At 47.1% G+C, this 19,915-nt stretch overlaps 1 protein-coding gene across 3 annotated transcripts in view; it reads left to right on the top strand.

Moving 5' to 3' along the window:
• The window catches only part of LOC147701147 (sialic acid-binding Ig-like lectin 13), a 506,089-nt gene that overhangs the window by 153,872 nt on the left and 332,302 nt on the right, over positions 1 to 19,915 (top strand). For all 3 annotated transcript variants that reach the window (XM_086929910.1, XM_086929909.1, XM_086929908.1), the window contains exon 4: positions 12,032 to 12,337. In XM_086929910.1, coding sequence (XP_086786036.1) covers positions 12,032 to 12,337 — 306 coding nt within the window. The remainder of the gene's footprint in view (positions 1 to 12,031; positions 12,338 to 19,915) is intronic.

Raw genomic sequence — 19,915 nt, 5'->3', positions numbered from 1 at the left:
TGTGAGAACCAACTCGGTTTTTCCTGGGTTCAGCTGCAAATGATTTTGGTCCATCCAAGCTTGGATGAACCTCATTGTTGACTGAAAGATGGAAATGGATGCTTCCGAGTTGTCAATTGTAAAAATTAGCTGCAGGTCGTCTGCATAGTTGAGCACCGTCACCTGTTTATCTCTGAGAGCCTGGATTAGGGGAAAGATATAGAGATTAAACAGGTGGGGTGACAGGGAGGAGTCCTGGGGTACGCCGCACGTGATGACCTGTTTGGTGCCAACTAAGTCACCCAGACGAACTGCCTGAGATCGGTCCTCTAGGAAGGACTTCAGCCAACAGGCTGCCGTGCCTCGGATGCCGGCCTGGGTGACACGGTCGATCAAGATGGCGTGATCGACCGTGTCAAACGCAGCCGACAGGTCTGGGAGCACTAAGGCCTGAGGAAGGCGTTTGTCAGCACAATCCCGGAGAGTGTCCATTACTGAAGCGACCGCCGCCTCTGTTGAGTGGGCAGGGCGAAATCCCGCCTGATGTGGTTCAAGGCAGTTTGATTCCTCCATGAAGTTGGACAGGCATTTGGCTACATGAGCCTCCAACACCTTAGCTAAAAAGGGGAGAAGGGAAATTGGGCAATAGTTAGCCCTGCATGTGGGGTCTGCCCCGGGTTTCTTCAAGAGTGGTATAACCGTTGCTTCCTTAAACGCGAGGAGGACTTGTCCTGAGGCTAATGAATCGTTTAGGAGGATGCAGGCAGGGGCTGAAATCTCTGAGAGGCAATCTTTCAAGATGTAGGGTGGGCATCTGTCCGAAGGGGCACCTGATTTTACTCTCACCAGTGGCTCCTGAAATTGATCTGGGGTAAAGGAGGGGAAGCTGCTGAGTGTACCAGTAATATTAGGATTTACGGTCTCAGAGAAGGTGGGGTTTATGGTTTGTGGAATACTGGCTTTAATGGAAGCAATTTTCTCTATAAAGAAGACATTCAATGAGTCACAGAGGGTCTGGGTCGGAGGTAAGCCTGGGCGGGCATTGTCAAGATTCGTTAGCTCATTGAGAATTGAGAAAATGTCCTTTGATCTGTTTGTCGAGTTGATAATATGAGAGGAAAAATAGGCAGCTGTAGTGGATAGGATAGATTTCATGTTAATGTTAACTGGTATTTATTGAGCGCTCGTACGCCCGGAGGCTTCATGGCGCTATAGAAAGGAACAGGGCGCGTCAATCATTTGATGAAAAGAGGCAGTTCAAGGGTGTGCCTGAGAAAAGAGCCAGGTCTTCAGAAGATGTCTAAAACTGAGGAGATTGTCGCTTAGTTTTAGGTGAGGAGGGAGGGAGTTCCAGAAGGCAGCTGCAAGAAGGTCAAAGCAGCTGCCTCCGAGACGTTTCCTCTTGTACGACGGCACAGTCAACAGAGATTTATGGGTGGACCGGAGGTGTCGGGAAGGATTGTATTTATGGAATAGGTTCCTGACGAATTGGGGGCCAGTATCTTGCAAGGATTTAAATAAAATGCAGCCCGTCTTGAAGGGCACACGTTGTTCCACCGGCAACCAGTGTAATTGTTTCAGGCCAGATCTAACTGATTGCCTTCTGGGGATGTTCAGAAGAAGTCTGGCTGCTTAGTTCTGAACCAGCTGGAGGCGTTTGAGCTCTCCTTTTGGGAGCCCGAGGTAAAGGCTATTGGAAAAATCCAGTCTGGATAAAACCAAGGAGATGACAATCTGGGTAAGGGCGGAAAAGGAAAAAAAGCGTGCAATTTTTTTAATTTTTTTCAGCTGAAAAAAACTGGCGGAGACGACTGACCCCACCTGTTTCTTCAAGGAAAGATCTTCACTGATGTGGATGCCCAAACTTTTTACCGAAGATGACTTAGACGGAGGGGCACCCATACAGGAGGGCCAAAAGCTAGGATTCCAACTATGTATACTCTGTCCAGGCAAGACCAATTCGGTCTTTCCTGGGTTGAGTTTTAAATGATTGCAGCTCATCCAACTCAGAATGTGGGACATGGTGTTCTGAAATTCTGCCACTGAGTCCTTGGTGTTAAGGGGGAAGATGAGCTGCAAATCATCAGCATAGTTGAAGATGGTTACCTTGGCATTTCTAAGAGAAAACAGAAGAGGACGCAGGTATAGATTAAAAAGTAGGGGGGACAGCGAAGAGCCTTGAGGCACTCCGCAGTTGGTGGATATGGTGGGGGCCGTAAAGGTACCCAGTCTGACCGATTGAGTTCGGCCAGAAATGAACGTATTCTTTCCTGGCCATGATATACCCATGATATAGCGGCACTTAGAGTCAGGGGCGTAGTTGCGGCGCCACTGGCGCTCTAGTTGGCGCAGGGCCAATTTCTTTACTTTAAGGTCCGAAGAGAACCATTTTTGGGCGACTGCGCGCCGGGCTAATTTGACCTTCTTGTATGGGGCGTGGACGTCACTAGCTGTTTGCAGCCAGTCAGAGAGATTATTTTCTGATGTATTAATATCAGGGTGATGGGATGGGATGGAATTAGCAAGTGTTTGTAAAAATTCCGATACGCATGAACTGTGAAGTGACAGAAACGCCGAGTGACAAGTCCAAAACTTGCCCTGGCCCTGAGTAATCATGCCTCCGGCACCAGGCACAGTGTGCTTGTGCAATTACAATGCCACTGCCCTGGCCAGGCCAGGAGGAGAAGGCTTTAAGAAGGGCAGGGACCTTGCAGGACTTTTAACTTTACTTTACTTACTTAACCCTGGACTTTAGCAGCGAGGCCTAGTCTCTCAAAAATTGGGGGCTGCCTCACATGCACCATTGTACCCTTTTCACCAGCAGCAGAAAGTCCACAGTGCACAATTTATATTGCCGGTGTCACACTACACTCATCACGCATACAGATTTTATTCTGATTTTGTTCTGCACTACATTACTAAAAAAATTAATTGCACTGCGTCCCATTTTTCTCTGCGTGTAAAATGTTTCTGCAACGCGACCACCAAAAAATGTATGTATTTTGTGGCAGCAAAAAAATTGCAAAATATATAGAGCGTCATTTTTTACATATTTTTTGAAATACAAGCCAGTTCTAGAAGTTTTCACATCAGTCAATCTGCCCCATGTCATGGGTCCGGCTTTAACAAATTTATAAAGTGTGTACCAATTGAAATGCACGCCACTTGGGGGCTCCAGACATCGCAAGATTATGGCCAGAGCCAGCGATGCTCGATGAGTTAAATGCCACCCTCGAGATACCCTGAGCAGCTCCACAATCCTCTGCAGGAAAAACCTGTGAGAATGTGATCTTGGGCACATATTTTTATTATGCATTAGCCTCACTGTTGCACATATTCATTTATGAACCAGAAAACATAATCTTTAACAAATTCAATAAAAATTATCATTGGAGAGCCGGGTCCCACCAGTTTAAAAGAGAATACACTTGAAGTGGTCTTTATTTGCAAAAAGCTGAAATAAACCTAGAAAAAATACCAAAGCTCCTATTATATTTAGATACAGCAACAACAACATCCATACCAGAAACGTCACCGTATAGGCAAAGCTGCCATTAATTTCCAGTAGGAAACAATTTTCAAAATACAGGGAGGTCTCTTAATTTGACGAACTTGTGTGGGTGCAGAACAGAACCCTTTTTCATATTCAAAATGGTAATCGATCGCAGATACCGAGAGGTTATTTAAGGTGCATTTTCACATGTTGTTTCGAGAGAAGGTTGGCATCGATGTATATTTATCTTTAAAATTTAGTTCTTGAGGCTGTTCCTAGAGAGACTGAACTCTGGCGTCTTTGCAAAAATTAGAGGGGCATTCTGTGACATTCGTTGCTGCTGCCCGCCTCCCTCTCGCCCCCACAGCCTCCCTTTTCAGCGGCCGCCACGTGGAGGGGGACCACAACCCCCAGGCTCCTTCGCGGCCACCGTCATTCTCGCGCCTGGAGGCGCTGATAAGCAAGCACTGCCCCGGTGGAGCGGGCGTCTTTACAAAAATTAGAGGGGCATTCTGTGACATTCATTGCTGCTGCCCTTACCTTCTGCCACAGCTACTGCCCCTCTCCCTCCCGCCGCCGCAGACTTCATTCTCAGCGGCCGCCGCGTGGAGGGGAGCCACAAACCCCAGGCTCCTTCGCGGCCACCGTCATTCTCGCGCCTGGAGGCGCTGATTAGCAAGCACAGCCCCCGCATTGCGGGATCGCGCCCGGGTCGCGCCGGGCGAAGCCCGGGCCAAGGGCGGGCCCGTTTAAGCCCGTTCAAGCACGGACAAGGACAGGACGGGCCACCTCCATTAGATCTGTGCCCAAATCAAGGTCAGTGCTTATCTGTATAGATCTACCTTGTTTGACAGAGCGTGGATAGTTACATGTCCCACATAAGTTTGTAATATCTGCAGCAACTACTATGGCTTCAGATCCTTTCATAGGTGGGAATAGCGGGAAAAGCGCTAGTGGATCTCTAATGGGCACCTTGGATAATTTCCTCATACAAGTATCAACAGCCTTGGCCAAGACATTGAATTGACTGAAAAAAGACTATCTCTTGTCCCTCTTTTTGATAATAGGTCCTCAATGGGAAGCTTGGCAAAGGCAAGGTCACCTGTCACCATAGAGGTTGATCCTCAGGACACATTGCCCACACTGGGGGGGCAATGTGTCCTGGGGGGGGGATGAGAGCAGCTGTTCTGTTCAGTTAGCCGGTCACAAATCCGAGTTCTACCTCAAAGAGACTAATCTCACCCAACATTAAGACTAGATCAGCTAGCAACGCTAAAGCAGGTGCAGTACCTAATCTAAAGTGTGTAGCATCAAAAAGAAAACGTCCTGGGGTGCAAGCACAATCAATGGCAAAAAAATCAAAGAACGTAAAAGAGGCGACAAACAAGGAAAATTCCACATCTAGAATCTTAGTATGTTCCAACTCATCGCTCTGAGTTATTGAAGGGGCTAACCCACCGCCTAAAGTGGTGGACAAACCATCAAGTGAGCTGGGTCCCTCCTTCTGGAACAGGCTGTAATCTACTGTAAAGAAGTTAATCCAACCGATACATGAGAGACTGGACTGTATTGAGACGAGACTGGTATGCCTGGAACTTTTGCTTGCCTCAGTCCAGACATGGGTGGGCAATCAGGGTAGTGGTCCACATTGCACGCGGGCAAGTCCAACAGGGCAACCGGCCGGGGGCACAGTCTCAAAAGGCTGGGTAAATGGTAGTAAAAATACCCCAGCAAGTAAACCTGATGTCTCCTGCACTGCTAATCCTTCTACTAACCTGGGTGGTGCTGTTCAAACAGCCCAGATTGAAAGGGATAAAAACATGGGGGCAGGCAAACCACCAGCGAAACCTCGTCCAGCGGCTAATTTTCCAACAGCTCAAGGCACAGCTCCCCTGCCAACCATAGAACTCCCCCCAGAGTCAGCCCCTTATGTGGTAATACTAGCAGGGGTTCCACCATTAGAACAAGGAAAGAGGGAGACATACATGGACTTAAAGAACAAGTGTATCTTTTGGCTTAATGCAAATCGGCCTCTACCATCCCATGTCTGTGCAGAAATCCTATTTGTTAGGAGAGTTAACTGGGTGGGCAGGTCCTCAAAGTCCATTGGGGGAGATTGTATTATTATTAATTTTAGGGACAGGAGATGTGCTGAAAACATTTGTAATTGACCACAAAATGTTTCCCAGACCATGATCCAATCACTCCCATTGTTTTATTTTTATTCACCAGCACAGGACTTGCGCAGAGAAACCTTTTCAAGGGGCGAGGTACCGAACCACTTTAGTGATAGGAATGAAAGATTGAACAATAGGTTTACAGTCCTATCTGGGCTGAAGGATTGCAACTGACAACAAACACAGGAAGGTTGTCACACAGAAACTATGGTACAGGCACATGACAAAAAAGTAGCTAAATGTCCGCTCAGTGTGAGTCTACTTCCTGGTACCTGTCCTCTGGAAGCTAATTCTTTAAATACGGCGATTACTGTGACAATGAGTGGATTTGAAAATTCATACAGCTCACCATTAGAGGGCCATCAGAGTGTCCAAAGCGGTATGGGAAGGTATGTTGATAGGGGACTTTCGGGTCTACACGACAACACTGTTTCTTACTCTGAGGAAAATTCTATGGTTTTGTGGAATGTGGCAGGGCTCAGAAGTAAGGTTATCTCCCCAGAGTGGTCGTCGTTCTTAGACGGTAAAGATCTTATCCTTCTTCAGGAAACATGGGGGCATATTATCAAGGGGGTTTATCTCCGCTTTTTTGGCTTTAAAAGCCAAGAAAGCGGAGATAAAATTATCTCCCTATTACCTAGCTGTCGCTGACACCAGTTAGCGACAGCTTTTAGGAGATAGCGACCATCTTGGGCCCCACTTTGCATGTCAGTGATATTTATCACTAATGACATGCAAAGTGGGAGTGCCAAGATGTTAGTGACTGGAAACAGTCGCTAACATCGTTTCTCCTATTACCAATTTTTGGAGATATTTGCGCTAAGCGCGAATATCTCCAAAAGCTAACACCTGCCCTGAGCAGTTCTTAGCCATGTTATCCAATGGGAGGTGGATAACATGGCTAAGAGCATTAGCTCGGTAATGCATGAATATCGCTGACTTTTCAGCGATATTCATGCATTGCAGCCGATTTTTATTGCATTTGCGATAAACCTTGGTAATACCAAGGTTTATTTGCGATAAAAATCGCCGCAGCTCAGCGGTAAATTTTTGTCTCTAACCAAGCAATAGCGATAATTATCGCTATTGCTTGGTAATATGCCCCCTGGTTGGTTGCTCCAGAGTTCAAACCTGGGTATCTCAATTTTTATGCATCAGCGACCCCGAGTATGAGAGGAAGACCTAAGGGGGGATTACTCAGCTGGGTTAAACAGGACAGTAGATATACCATCCATCAATTGGATTCCAATAGTAAAGATATTTTATTAATCCAAATTAAATGCCCAGATTGTAAAGATCTGTTCATTTTTAATATTTACTCTAGGGGATTGCCAGGGGGCAAACCCTCTGATACTATTGAACAACTAGATGTTCTTTTAGACCTATATAGTAATAAAGGTAACGTCATATTAGCAGGGGATCTCAATTGTTGTTTCGAACCTTTGGATAGCAACGATTTAGATCTCATTCTGGAAGAAGATTCCATATGGAACATCCCCCAGTTGACAGTAGCGCCAATCACAAAATGGACAGAAGCTGCACTCCAGCTCAAAGTTCTATGTGTTGGACATGGGCTCCGTGCAATAAATGCAAGAATGGCCTCTGACAAACATGGCACTTTTACTTTCACCAATGGCTCCTGTAAGAGCCGCATTGATTATATCCTTACTAACAAAGAGAACTGGCCTAATCTCAAGGATATGATAATAGTGGAAAGGGTCGAGAGTGATCACGATCCGTTAATTTTATCATTTCAGCTATTTAATTCCCATCATCTAGAAGGTCCTCCAAATTGTGTGGACATTGTCCTCTCCAACGACACCAGACGAATTTGATGGGCTAATTGCTTATTAAAAGATGATAAAATAGATGCAATGAGGGAACTGACTGTCCAATCCACTATGGAACTTCAATATCTTACCAAAAAGGAGGATGTAATAACCAATGTCAATCTGATTCATACAAAAAATTTTAGCCAATTGAGGTGCTTTTTAATAAAAAGGTGTCAAACAAACTGAATAGGCTAGTAAGAAAAGAAGATCAATGGTACGGAAAGTCCTGTAGGGCTGCATATAAATTATTAGCAGATGCTGTCAAATTAAAAGATAGAAACTTAATTAAGAATGCCCGCGTGCTTTTTAAAAAAGTCCAATATGATGCGAAGCGGACATGGGATGAGGATTATTGGAAGGAGTTGTTGAGGGCTAGTAATGAAAGATCTATGTGCTCCTTTTGGAACATGGTAAAATGGGGTAGGGGGAGTAACAAGAGAGAACCCATAACCTCTGGGTCTCTCACTACGCGTCCCAGTTTGCATCACCCGAATTGGTTGGTGACGGGAGTGTGGATCTTATCATTTCCAATCGGGACATTATCCCATTGCGATTTGATAGAACCGAGGTCAGTAAGATTCTGGATACCATTCCGAAGGGAAGGGATCCGGGCCTGGACTCAGTTCCTGCTGATCTATTCAAGTACCACAAAGAGGTCTGGGCACCATATATTCATCTCTTATTAATGGAATTGCTACAGGCTCACCCGTACCTGATACCTGGAAGGGTGCTGAGATCATTCCGATCTTCAAGAAGGGGGAGCGCTCTGATCCAGGAAATTACAGGCCTATCAGCCTAATCGACTGTATCCAAAAGGTGGTATCTAGGCTTGTACTACAGAGAATCCAAGGGTGTATTGAAGAGGAAGAGGTGTTGTCTCTTCTCCAGGCGGGGTTCCGTAGTCATACTAGCACAATTGATCAAGTGTTTAGATTTGTTTTAATTTACTGGCGGGTGGTAGGTAGTGCTGGGGGGGGTACACTCTTTGCGGCCTTTGTCGATCTTAAATCTGCATTTGACTTGGTACCACGAGGCAAAATGTGGGCTGCCTTTGCTGATCAGGGCATGCCATTGGATATTTTGTCCTTTCCTAATTAAATTGCACGAGGACAACTTCGCCCAAGTTCGTTGGAACCAGCAGGGGAGTGTGACTGACAAGTTCCCAATTGCTAGGGGTGAACGCCAAGGGTGCGTACTGGCACCGACCCGTATCTCATTATACATCAACAGGGTGATCAACTATTACGAGCAGCAACCAACTGATGCCCCGAAGTTGAATGGCAAGCTGATCCCCCTGTTGATTTTTGCAGATGACACCTTATTAATCTCCAAAACTCAACAAGGCCTGCAAAAGGCTATAGATGTTTTTGAGGTGTTCTGCAAAGACCATGGACTTGCTACAAACGTAAGTAAGACCAAGTTCATGGTCCTTCACAAGACCAAGCGTGTCAGAGGGAAGGTAGCGTTGAACGGGGTGCTATTAGATCAGACCCAGGTTTTTTCTTATCTGGGGATTACCCTAGCATCCAAACTAGACTGGAAACATCACACTAACCAGCTGGTCACAAAAAATGCCCAATTAGCAGGGGCTTTAACCAAAGAGTTCTTACTATCCCACACAAGGCCCATTACTCCAGTTCTTAAAATCTATGACGCTAAGATAGGAGCAGCTGTTCTTTACGGGGCAGAATTATGGGGTTTTAGTAATCTTATCCGTCTGACAGGTGCTCAGAATAAATGTTTGCGTGGTATTACAGGTCTTCCTGTGTCAATCCCATTGACTCCCCTATTCTACGATTTGGGCTGCCAACGCTTGGAGGATCTGGCCCGGTATCGACCAGTTGCATACTGGAGGAGACTGTGGGTTACTCCGGAACTCTCCCAGTATGCCCGGGCATTCCTCGAAGTCAGGGATGCTGATAGGGCTCATAAAATCCCATGGATGAGGGAGGCAAGGGAAACATACTCTGCTATGGGTTTATCGTTCTTGTGGGAAGACTCGACAGCTAATCCATTCCCCCCAAGGACATTTTTTTGAGAATTATACTGGCACATGGTTTCATTCAAGCGTTTTGGTCGCTGTTCCAGTCCGTCGCTAACCATGGAGTTTTTGGAATTAAAACATTCTCCTGCTCGTGAGGGCTATTGGGACTGGATTACCGTCCCTGCGGACCGGAAGAACTATCACCAGTTCAGGGTTGGCACATTCCCGATTAATTCCTTTACGGCTAAATGGAATGGCGGATGTAATACTAGCTGTCCTTTCTGTCCCACCCAACGAGAAAGCATTGGTCATATACTTTTTATCCGCCCCGAGTACAAAGCCCCTAGGCAAACTTGGTTGAAACATATCTGTTTACAGCTTGGTCTTAAAACAGGTTGTGAGTGCTTACGGATTCTTCGTTCTGATAATTCCCAACCTGTGGTTATAGCTGTTGCCAAGTTTCTCCACTGGATGTGGAAAATTCGAGCACGAAAATTGTGTTTAAATAGCCAAATTGTCTGATATTTTAAACTAACTAAACGTGATCATGCCACCTAACATATACTTTCAGATATAGTCGTTTGTGTAACACTTAGAAAGCGTGATGTCTGATTTTAAATATAAACTTTTATCCTTGGGTAATGAATTGTATATATTTTAAATTGATGTCAAAATATATGAAATTTCCCAATCAAGTTATTTAATTTATTGTTTTAATTAGTGTATAGACGATAGATAATCGGTCCAAACCTTGTACTTCCTTTGGTATCATGATAATATGCGAATGTAAGGCTATTGTATAGGTTCATTGTGTAATTTTTAGTCTCTTTTATTATGCTGTCTTTTATGATTCCTATATCGAAATAAAGACTAATACAAAAAAAAACTGACTGAACTCTGGGGTCCGATAAAAAAACATTTTAACTGATTCAGGTCACTTTTGCCCAAGCCAACTGCTGCTAAAGCATTGTAAAAAGAAAATGCTGGCTCAATGTTGTTGTTTTTATAGAAGTTGATAAGGGGAGCTGCCCACGCTTGGACCACTGCAGGTGTTTCTGCAATGTACAGTCAATGCAAATGTTGTTTTTGCACTGAACTGTGAGTGACAATGTTGTTTTTACACTGCTCTTCCTGTGTAAACGTTGTTTTTGGACTAGATCGGCAATGAAAATAAATGTTTTACACTGGTGTTTCTATGTAAATGTCCCTTTAGTACTGAACTGCCAGTTGAAATGTTGCTTTAGCACTGGGCTGTCAGTACTAAAGTTGTTTTTGCAATGGACTGCAAGTGCAGATGTTTTTACACTGGTCTTCATGTTTGAACGTTTTTGTAGTGGACTGTAGTACACAAGTTGATTTTGCACTGGGCAGTCAGTGCAAATGTTGTTTTAGCGCTGGTCTGTCACATACAAGTTGTTTTTGTACTGGACTGTCCATTCAAATGGTTTTTTTACACTGGTCTTCCTGTGTAAACGTTGTTTTAGTACTAGACTGTCAGGTACAAGTTGTTTTTGCACTGAACTGTCTGTAAAAATTTTGTTTTATGTATGTTTTTTTCTGTGTCAAAGTACATCTGACGTTTAGCAGTGCCCATGGAGGATATGGGTGGAGTCAATAGAGTAAGTGGGTGAGGCCAGTGGAGGAAGTGGGTGGAGCCGGGGAAAAGTAGGTGTGTCCTCCGACAAATACTTGAGCACCTGGACTTCATATTTTACAAATTAAGCACTGGTGCTATATGAGGGCAGGGTGCAGCACAATAAAGCAGGCCTTTTGGTATTGTCAATTATTGATTTTGAGGCTGCCTCGTCTAGTCTCCAGATACAAACCTTTATGCCTTTCTAGAAGGCACTTAATCCCTCTCATTCCTTCAGTGTCTATCAGCCTGCACATACATTTACATATTCATGCATCCATCCCGAATCAGTGATTTCACCTAGACTCCTCCAACCTCCTTGCCAACCGCTGAACCATGTTGCACTCCTCACACAGACGTCCTTCCAAGCCGCATCACTATTTTTACATGTATCCCTCCGCCGCAGTGAGCATGTATGGCTCTGTGCTGTCTGTGTGTAAGGGCATCTTTGTGTCCGACCTAGATGTCGATCTGATCGCCTGCTTGAATGTGTGTCCTATGTTTGCACAGCTCCGACATATATTTTAAAACCTCTTTTTTTAAGCTATTCCTTTGATCAGTTCAGACCAGCTCTTTTATGCTTACAACTTTTATATTCAAAATAAATATGTTATAATGAATCAATGTTTCTTTTGGGGGTTTACAAAGCGATACTATAGGGAATACTCCCAGTTGTATCGTATGCATTGAATTGTATTTGTCTTTATCCTGATGGATTCTTTTATGTACTTATAATATTTGATTGTAAAGTCGAATGAACGTTTTTTTGTGATGATGGTGACGGTGAGTCTTCCGTTAGTGCAGCAAACAAACCCATATTGTGCTACGATAACACTACCCTTATACAATATTCAGACATTTTGTCTTTGTCAAAGCTTCTTTATAGCAGTAGCTACCTAGATGGTGTAATTTCCTTTATTTTTATGTTATTAGGTCTTCGGGACCAGCCAGAAATCTCTCTTCCTCAAGGAGGGATCGAGAATACAAGGGTGACTGTGACGTGCACGGCGCCCGGGAGGTGCTCGGGCACCGCCCCGGAGATCACCTGGAGCTCCGAGTCACAGTTCGATTATCATCCATCGGTTCATAATACTCATAATCCGGATGGCACCAGAACCTATAGATCTACTATCACATTCACTGCCTCGAGGGACCAGAACAACAAACATCTGTCTTGCAGCGTGTTTTTCCCAGCCGTGGGTGCATCCAGTAGTAGAAGCGTCTGGTTGAATATTGAATGTAAGTGCGGCCTTTATCCAATCTCACAAAATAAAACGTATTTGACTTGTCAATGAGATAAAAGTACCACTAGGTACCTGGCCGATTTCAGTCACAGTAGTTGTGCCAAAATCGGTGTGATGCAGCCGGAAAACGAGCAACAGCCAAGTGTGATACCTAAATACCTGCGATGTTTGCAAAGGACATGTGCTTTTTGAATATACATCAACATACCGAATTAGGCTAATCTTTAAAAAAAAAAATAGCTGACGAATAATGCTGTAAAGTTTGATTTTATGGAAAAACAAAAAAAATGTATTGTCATCGTTTTGATTGGATTACTTGGCCTGTTTTTGCTGCTAGAGCTAGGGAGCTGCAATAGTTGTTTGGCTCTTAGAGAACTGCTTTATGTTTCCTGCATCATGGAATCCACGACCCGTGGAGAGCTTTTCGTTGTTTTTACTCTGAGCTTGGGCTCTTGAGCTGGAGTGCAGGGACCCCTTGTGGTTGATATTATGACTGCATCGTGTATCCTGAAAACTCACACTGGTTTACGGATGTTTTCATTCGGGGAGCTTTATTTAAAAAAAAAAATGTTTGGGACCACAACTATTGATCATCTGCATTGTGTATATTAATAAAGAATACATTATATTATGGCTATTGATTCCATTGGTTTCAGTCATCCACTATGAAATGTGGCTGATCTATTAATATGTGACTGTCTGACAAGGGCGTAGGTCTGCTTTATCTCCTTAACCGTGGCGCGAATTTCGCTCCAGTGCAGGAGTTCTAAAGAGCGGGCAGGGCTGCGTCGGCCAACGGTTGTTCGCAGCACTGGGCAGGTAGTGCTCTCCGACGCGAGCACAGAACAGGTTAAATATGTTGCTGTTGTCACCCCTTGACACTCCCGAGGCGCTGGAGACAAGGTAAGTCGCTGCAAGATTATTGCCAGGATGATTATGCTGTAATACAGCGTGCCTCTCTAGATGCCCTCCAGGAGGAACAAACGTAACCCTAATAGGGGCAACCTGATTACCACACCGCTTGGATCACATTTGCTACATTTATGGTTCCAAGCATTGTGCAGTTTAAATTTTCCCTTTTTTGGTCCTAAAGAATTGCCACAGATCATTTACTGACAACCATAGGCAAGAAACATGTCAACCCCATGATATTAAGAAGCCACCAGAGATCATTGCCTCCATCAGTGATGCACACATTTTCAACAAGATAGGTGAACCAACGGAATTAAAAGTCTTTCGTCTTGAGCAATTGCCTTATGCTTTTCAGTCATGTACACTCACTACCCCAACATTGACTTGTTACACATGTACATGTAGGGCCCTCCAGAGGCACTTCACATACACCCTTCGAATGCGAGCCGACAATGGCAACTCCTCAGTCTTGGTGCTGTTGGACATGTCGGCCGCATTCGACACGGTTAACCATGCAGTTCTGCTAAGTAGGCTGGAAAAACTGGGCGTGAAGGGCAAGGCCCTGAGGTGGATACAATCCTACCTGACAGGCAGACAACAGGTGGTGACCCTAGCACCCTTTTCATCTCCCAAGTCCCCGGCCAGTCATGGAGTACCTCAGGGCTCCTCGATCAGCCCTATTCTTTTTAATCTTTATCTGCAGCCCCTGATCCCCATGATCAAATCCTATGGAATAGATTTGATAAATTACGCCAACGACACCCAACTGGTGTTCTCCTTAGAAGGAAGACAGGCGGTGACCATGGAGACCTTTCAGAACTGTATGAGCAGGGTCTTCAGGTCGCTGAAAATAAGCTCCCTCCAATTTAACGAGGGGAAGACGGAGGTAGTTTACTGCTCGTCAGCCAAACTGAGTCAGCAACCTTCCTATGAGATCAGGCTTGCGCCGGGAGCTGATCCTTGCATCCCAGTTAAGACCGTGCGCAATCTAGGGGTAATGTTTGATGCGAATCTCCAAATGACCTCTCAGACCAATAAAAACATCAGTGTCTGCTTTGGACTACTGAAAGCGCTCAGACAGATTCTGCCCCCTCTGCCTGATGAGTCTAGACCGCTAGTGGTTAGGAGTGTGATACTGGCCAGACTGGACTACTGTAACTCCTTATATCTAGGGGCCCCCTTATATATCTTACAGGGGCTCCAGAGGGTCCAGTCCATAGCGGCCAAGCTGGCACTTAAAAGACCTCGCAGTTCTTCCACTACGTTGGCGCTCAGAGACCTACACTGGCTGCCAATCGGGAGTAGAGTCACTTTTAAGTCCCTATGTATTGTGTACAGAGCCCTGCACAACACGGGACCTATTCTTTTACAGGAAAGGCTCACCTGGTATAAGCCCACCAGGTCCCTGTGCTCCTCTAGCCTGGGTTTGGCAGCAACCACCAGGATCAGGAGATCAAGGATGGGAGGCAGAGCCTTCTCCACTGCCGCATCTAGGCTGTGGAACGAGCTTCCCCAGAACATCAGGCAAATTGACACCCTGCTAGGATTCAGAAAGAGCCTGAAAACATGGCTGTTTGCCCAAGGATAATCCCCCTGATTCTATCTAATAGTTCCGGCGGCTGTTTTATATGTCACGACAGCTAGTGTATTGTTGTTCCATCAGACTAATTCCTGTTTGGGCACCAAGATACCCGTAGGGTGACAGTTGCGCGATACAAATAATAAATACAATACAATACAGATTTGGAAAATGATCTCCAGCCAAGAGCCCGCTAGAGGGTGCCCGACGTTGCAGTACCAGCTCGACAAGCAACAAAAGCCCTTTGATGAAGCAAGATACTTGTGACAGTGTGTGAGTGCTCCAATTCCAAAAATTAACCACCCCTCTGTTTCCATTTAACCTGGCTGGTAAGAATCTCTTAGAAACGTTCTTGGCCTCTTTTCACCGCCATAGGAACTCCAAATCAATTAGCCTGCTAGTGTTTGTTTGGAGCATGTATGCTCGGCATTTATGTGCTCTTGGTCCCTCCTTGTTGTAAGTGCACCTTGACAAATACATTAGGTCTGAATTTTATATATTGATGTTCTAATCCCTTGTCAAAACCCGCAGGCCTGTCATATTTCAAAAAACAAGTCCTTGTATTGTTGCTTCTAATAATAATTATAATAATGCATTTATTACGCATGAATAAAATAAACCTTTGCATATACAAAACATTTTGCATATCCATCTATACTACTATAATAAAGAGAGAACGGGGAACCTTTGAGGCGGGTAAATTCAGGAACCACAGCGCCAATCAAAACACCCAATACAGCGTTGGAAAGGGCAGGGTAAGCAGATGGACATAGGCTATATAGCAGCAAAAAATATACGTTAGAAGGGCAAAGTACGTTCTTTGCCAAAGTAGTCCCTTGGAAGTAGCACCATCTCGGAGGTGGGCGTGTGCGTTAATGACGTTCAATGCAGTAGGCGTGCTGACATCACGGGCCGGCCATTTTGGTAAAGTAAACAGGTCTGGCCGGCCAGGAGCGTGGAACCAACACCCTGCGGAGTCCGACATGCCCAACAAACGGCCAGGAGCTCGGAACCCACACCCTGCCAAGTCACCCATGCCCAACAAATGCAAGATGCACAACCTTAGGCGGCGCGGAGGGCCCGTGTCCAGGGTGCGCAATGCTGGTAAGTAAAGTTGGCGGCGCGTGTCCTCGGCCCCGCTCGCTCCTCCCGGCTCTCAGCCGCGCTACCTCCTCCGCCCCTTCAGTACGCTCATTCAGCGAGCCTCTTCCCTCCTCCAGCCAATAGAGAGGCAAGGCCAGGGGCAAGGGCTACATCTTGCCCGGGCCTCTCTGGCACCAGGATTGATGTTCCCGTTGGTAGAACCGGCCGGATTCGAACGCAGAGGGACCTGGCCCTGCCTGTGGTGGATCCGCGCACCAAGGGCTTCGGCGGCCGGGCTGCACCCGGAGCGCAGGGAAAGGAGCCACAGGTGGAGGCGGTGCTGTGCGTATCCCGTCTCTGCCTCCACGCCGTGGGCATCGGGGGCAGGCTGAGGCTGGTACCTGTGGCAACAAGCGGGTGGGGCGCAGACAGACATGGATCTCATGGGCGCCCACCACATGCACCAGTGACACCCTGAGCCCATCAGCTTTGGCATCAACCAGATCCTGAACTCCCCGGACCAGGGCAGCTGCATGATCTCGGGCTCCCGCCTGCAGGACTCAGACTACGGCCTGGGCTGCATAGTGAGCAGTGCCTACAACACCATGACAGGGAGCTACAGCGGTGGGGGCGCCGGGCCCGGCTATACCAGCACCTGCAGCATGGCCTCGCTGCCCGGCTCCAACAAAATGGGTCTCAGCTCGGCCGGGGTCAGACACACGCCCTGTGCAAATGTGCGCTCTGACGGAGAATCATTTTGAAAGTTTGCAAAACTTTGTGTGCATGTGCCGGCAAAATACAAGTGCTGCATGTCCGTCTCCCTGCCTGTCTGCCTGTTGCCCCTCCGAAGCAGAGTTTTAGTGATCAGTTCATTTCAGTTAAGTTCAGTTCATTGTTGGTATTGTTTGTATTTATTCTGGTATGGTTTGTATTTATTCTGGTATCAATCGAGACATGGATTTTTTAGATGAAACCAAAAACGTTGTATACCCTGAGATATTACAATAATTTGTACTTTCACATTAAAAACATTACACACATACATTTTCAACCCCGGACATCGTCGGGACGGGCTGCTAGTAAATAATAAAGTATAAGAAGGCTTAAAATATAGATCGAGACAGGTTGCAGACAATGTGGACATTGGCATTGGAAGTGTACAGTACAAACAACGAACAACGAACTGCTAAGCACCCTCAGAGTTTTTATAGGACTGTGACATTGTGCAGTAATGAACAGCCATAAGATGGGCTGAGATGTTGGCCACAGGACCAGTTCTTGGGGTGAGGGGGCATTAAGGTGACTAGGAGCAGAAGGAGGGCCAAATAAAGTGCAGAGTGCAGTTCTTAGCAGTCAATCAATCAATCAATCAGGAGTTTGTTAAAGCGCAACTACTCACCCGTAAGGGTCTCAAGGCGCTAGGGGTGGGGGGGGGGTGCAGGTTCCATTCAATCAAGGAGGAGGTCTGTCGAAGAGCCAGGTTTTGAGGTTTCTTGCGAAGATGGGGAGCGATGTTGTCTGTGTGAGGCGGAGCGGAAGGGCTTTCCATGCTTCGGCTGCGAGGAAGGAGAAGGAGCAAGATCCTGATCTGGTCTTTTTGGTGCGGGGGGCCTCGGCGTAGGAGAGCTGGGCTGATCGTAGGGTCCTTTGGGGGTGTGTGGAATTTGAGCCAGCTGTTCAGGTATGCTGGTCCGGTGCCGTGGAGGGCCTTGTGTGCGTCGGTGAGCATCTTAAAGGTGATTCTCGCCTCGACGGGGAGCTAGTGGAGTGTGCGCAGGTGCTGGGAGATGTGGCAGTGTTTTGGCAGGTTGAGGACCAGTCTTGCGGCGGCGTTCTGGATGTTCTGTAGCCTGCGGATGAGGTTTTTGTTTATTCCAGCGTAGAGTGCGTTGCCGTAGTCGAGTCTACTGGTGACCAGGGCGTGAGTGACTGTCTTTCGGTGTTCGAGGGGGATCCATTTGAAGGTCTTACGAAGGAGGCTGTGGAAGCAGGAAGATGAGATAGAGTTGATCTGGCGGTCCATTTTGAGCTCGGAGTCCAGGATGATTCCCAGGTTGCTTGCGTGGTCTGTGGGGGTTGGCGGGTTTCCGAGGGCGGTGGGCCACCAGGTGTCGCTCCAGGCGTCGGGGTTTGGTCCCATGATGAGTACTTCTGTTTTGTTGGTGTTTAGTTGTAGGCAGCTGTTTTTCATCCATTTGGTGACGGCTTCCATGCCTTCTCGAAAGTTGCGTCTGGCGATGTTGGGCTCGTTGGATAGGGAGAGGATGAGCTGGGTGTCGTCTGCGTATGACACGATGTTGAGTCCGTAGGTTCTGACGATGGGGGCAAGTGGAGCCATGTAGACGTTGAAGAGCGTCAGGCTGAAGGAGGAGCCCTGGGGGACTCCGCAGGTGGTAGGTGTGGGGTCTGAGAGGAAAGGGGGGAGTCTGACCCGTTGCGTCCTGCCGGAGAGGAAGGAGCAGATCCAGTCGAGGGCCTTGTCCTGGATTCCTGCGTCTTAGAGTCTGCGTATTAGGGTGCGGTGGGTGACTGTGTCGAATGCCGCTGATAGGTCTAGGAGGATGAGGGCTACTGTTTCTCCTTTGTCCAGTAGGGTGCGGATGTCGTCTGTTGCGGCGAGGAGGGCGGTTTCCGTACTGTGGTTTTTTCTGAAGCCGGATTGGGAGAAGTTGAGGATGTTGTGTTCTTCAATGAATGTGGCGAGTTGGCTGTTGATGGCTTTCTCGATGACTTTCGCTGGTAAAGATAGCAGGGAGATGGGTCTGTAGTTTTTGAGGTCGGTGGGGTCCGCTGAGGGTTTCTTCAGGAGCGGGTTGACCTCAGCGTGTTTCCCAGTCGTCGGGGAACGAGGCGGTCGCCAGGGAGCGGTTGATGGTGTGGCAGAGCATGCGTGCGATGGTGTCAGCGGCTCTGTTGAAGATATGGTGGGGGCAGGGGTCCGTGGGGGCCCCTGAGTAGATTGACTTCATTGTCTTCAGTGTGTCTTTGGTGGTGAGGGCTGTCCAGTCATCAATCACTGGTTTCCGGGTGTCAGGGGAGGTTGGTGAGGGTTCAGTGTGTTGGTTGTCTTCGTCGAAGTTGTCGTAGATGCTCTTGATTTTGTGGTGGAAAAAGGTGCTGAGTTTGTCGCAGAGGTCTTGTGAGGGAGGGATGTCGGTAGACTCGCTTGTGGGTTGGGCGAACTCCTTGATGATGCTGAAGAGTTCCTTGCTGTTGTGTGCGTGGGTGGAGATTCTGTCTTCAATCGCTTTTTTCCTCGTTTCTCTGATAAGTTGATAGTGAGCGTTGGTGGCGGCTCTGAAGTTGTTGTGGGCTTCTGTGGATTTGGTGTTTCTCCAGGACTTTTCGAGGCGGCGGCATGTGCTCCTGGACTCTCGAAGTTCAGTGGTAAACCATCTGGCTTTCTTGGCACGGGTATTTTTGTTTTTCTTGAGGGGGGCTATGGTGTTGGTGCTGTCCTAGATCCATCTATGCAGGGTTCAGGCTGCGGTGTTGGGGTCGTCGTTTTCCGCGATGATTGGGGTGGAGTTGTTGAGTGAGGAGATGAGCTGGTCGTTGGTGATTTTGGTCCAGTTTCTTTGTGGAAGCAGGTGCCGGTGTCTGTGGATGGTGGGTGTTCTGAAGGTGAAGTGGACGCAACGATGGTCGGTCCATGGGAGTTCGGTGGTGTGGCTGAAGGTGATGGAGTTTCCTGAAGTGAAGAGGGGGTCGAGGGTGTGTCCTGTTGAGTGTGGGGGCTCGGTCATGATCTGGCAGAGTCCAATGTTGTGGAGGTTGTCCAGGAGGCATGTGGTGTTGGGGTCCAGTTGATTGTCGAGGTGGAAGTTGAGTTCTCCCATCAGGGTGTAGTTGGTGGATGCGATGGACTGCTGGGAGATAATGTCCGTGATGGAGTTGGCGAAGGGTCCGCGGGGTCCAGGGGGTTGGTAGATGAGGGTTCCTCGGAGGGCGGCAGTGGGGCTGGCCAGTATTTTTGAAGTGAAGGTTATCCATCAGTTC

This window comes from Lissotriton vulgaris, chromosome 7 (genome assembly GCF_964263255.1).
Source record: "Lissotriton vulgaris chromosome 7, aLisVul1.2, whole genome shotgun sequence".
Taxonomy (NCBI): Eukaryota; Metazoa; Chordata; class Amphibia; order Caudata; family Salamandridae; genus Lissotriton; species Lissotriton vulgaris.
The sequence above is the reverse complement of the archived record's forward strand: the minus strand, read 5'-3'. Positions and strand labels throughout refer to the sequence as shown.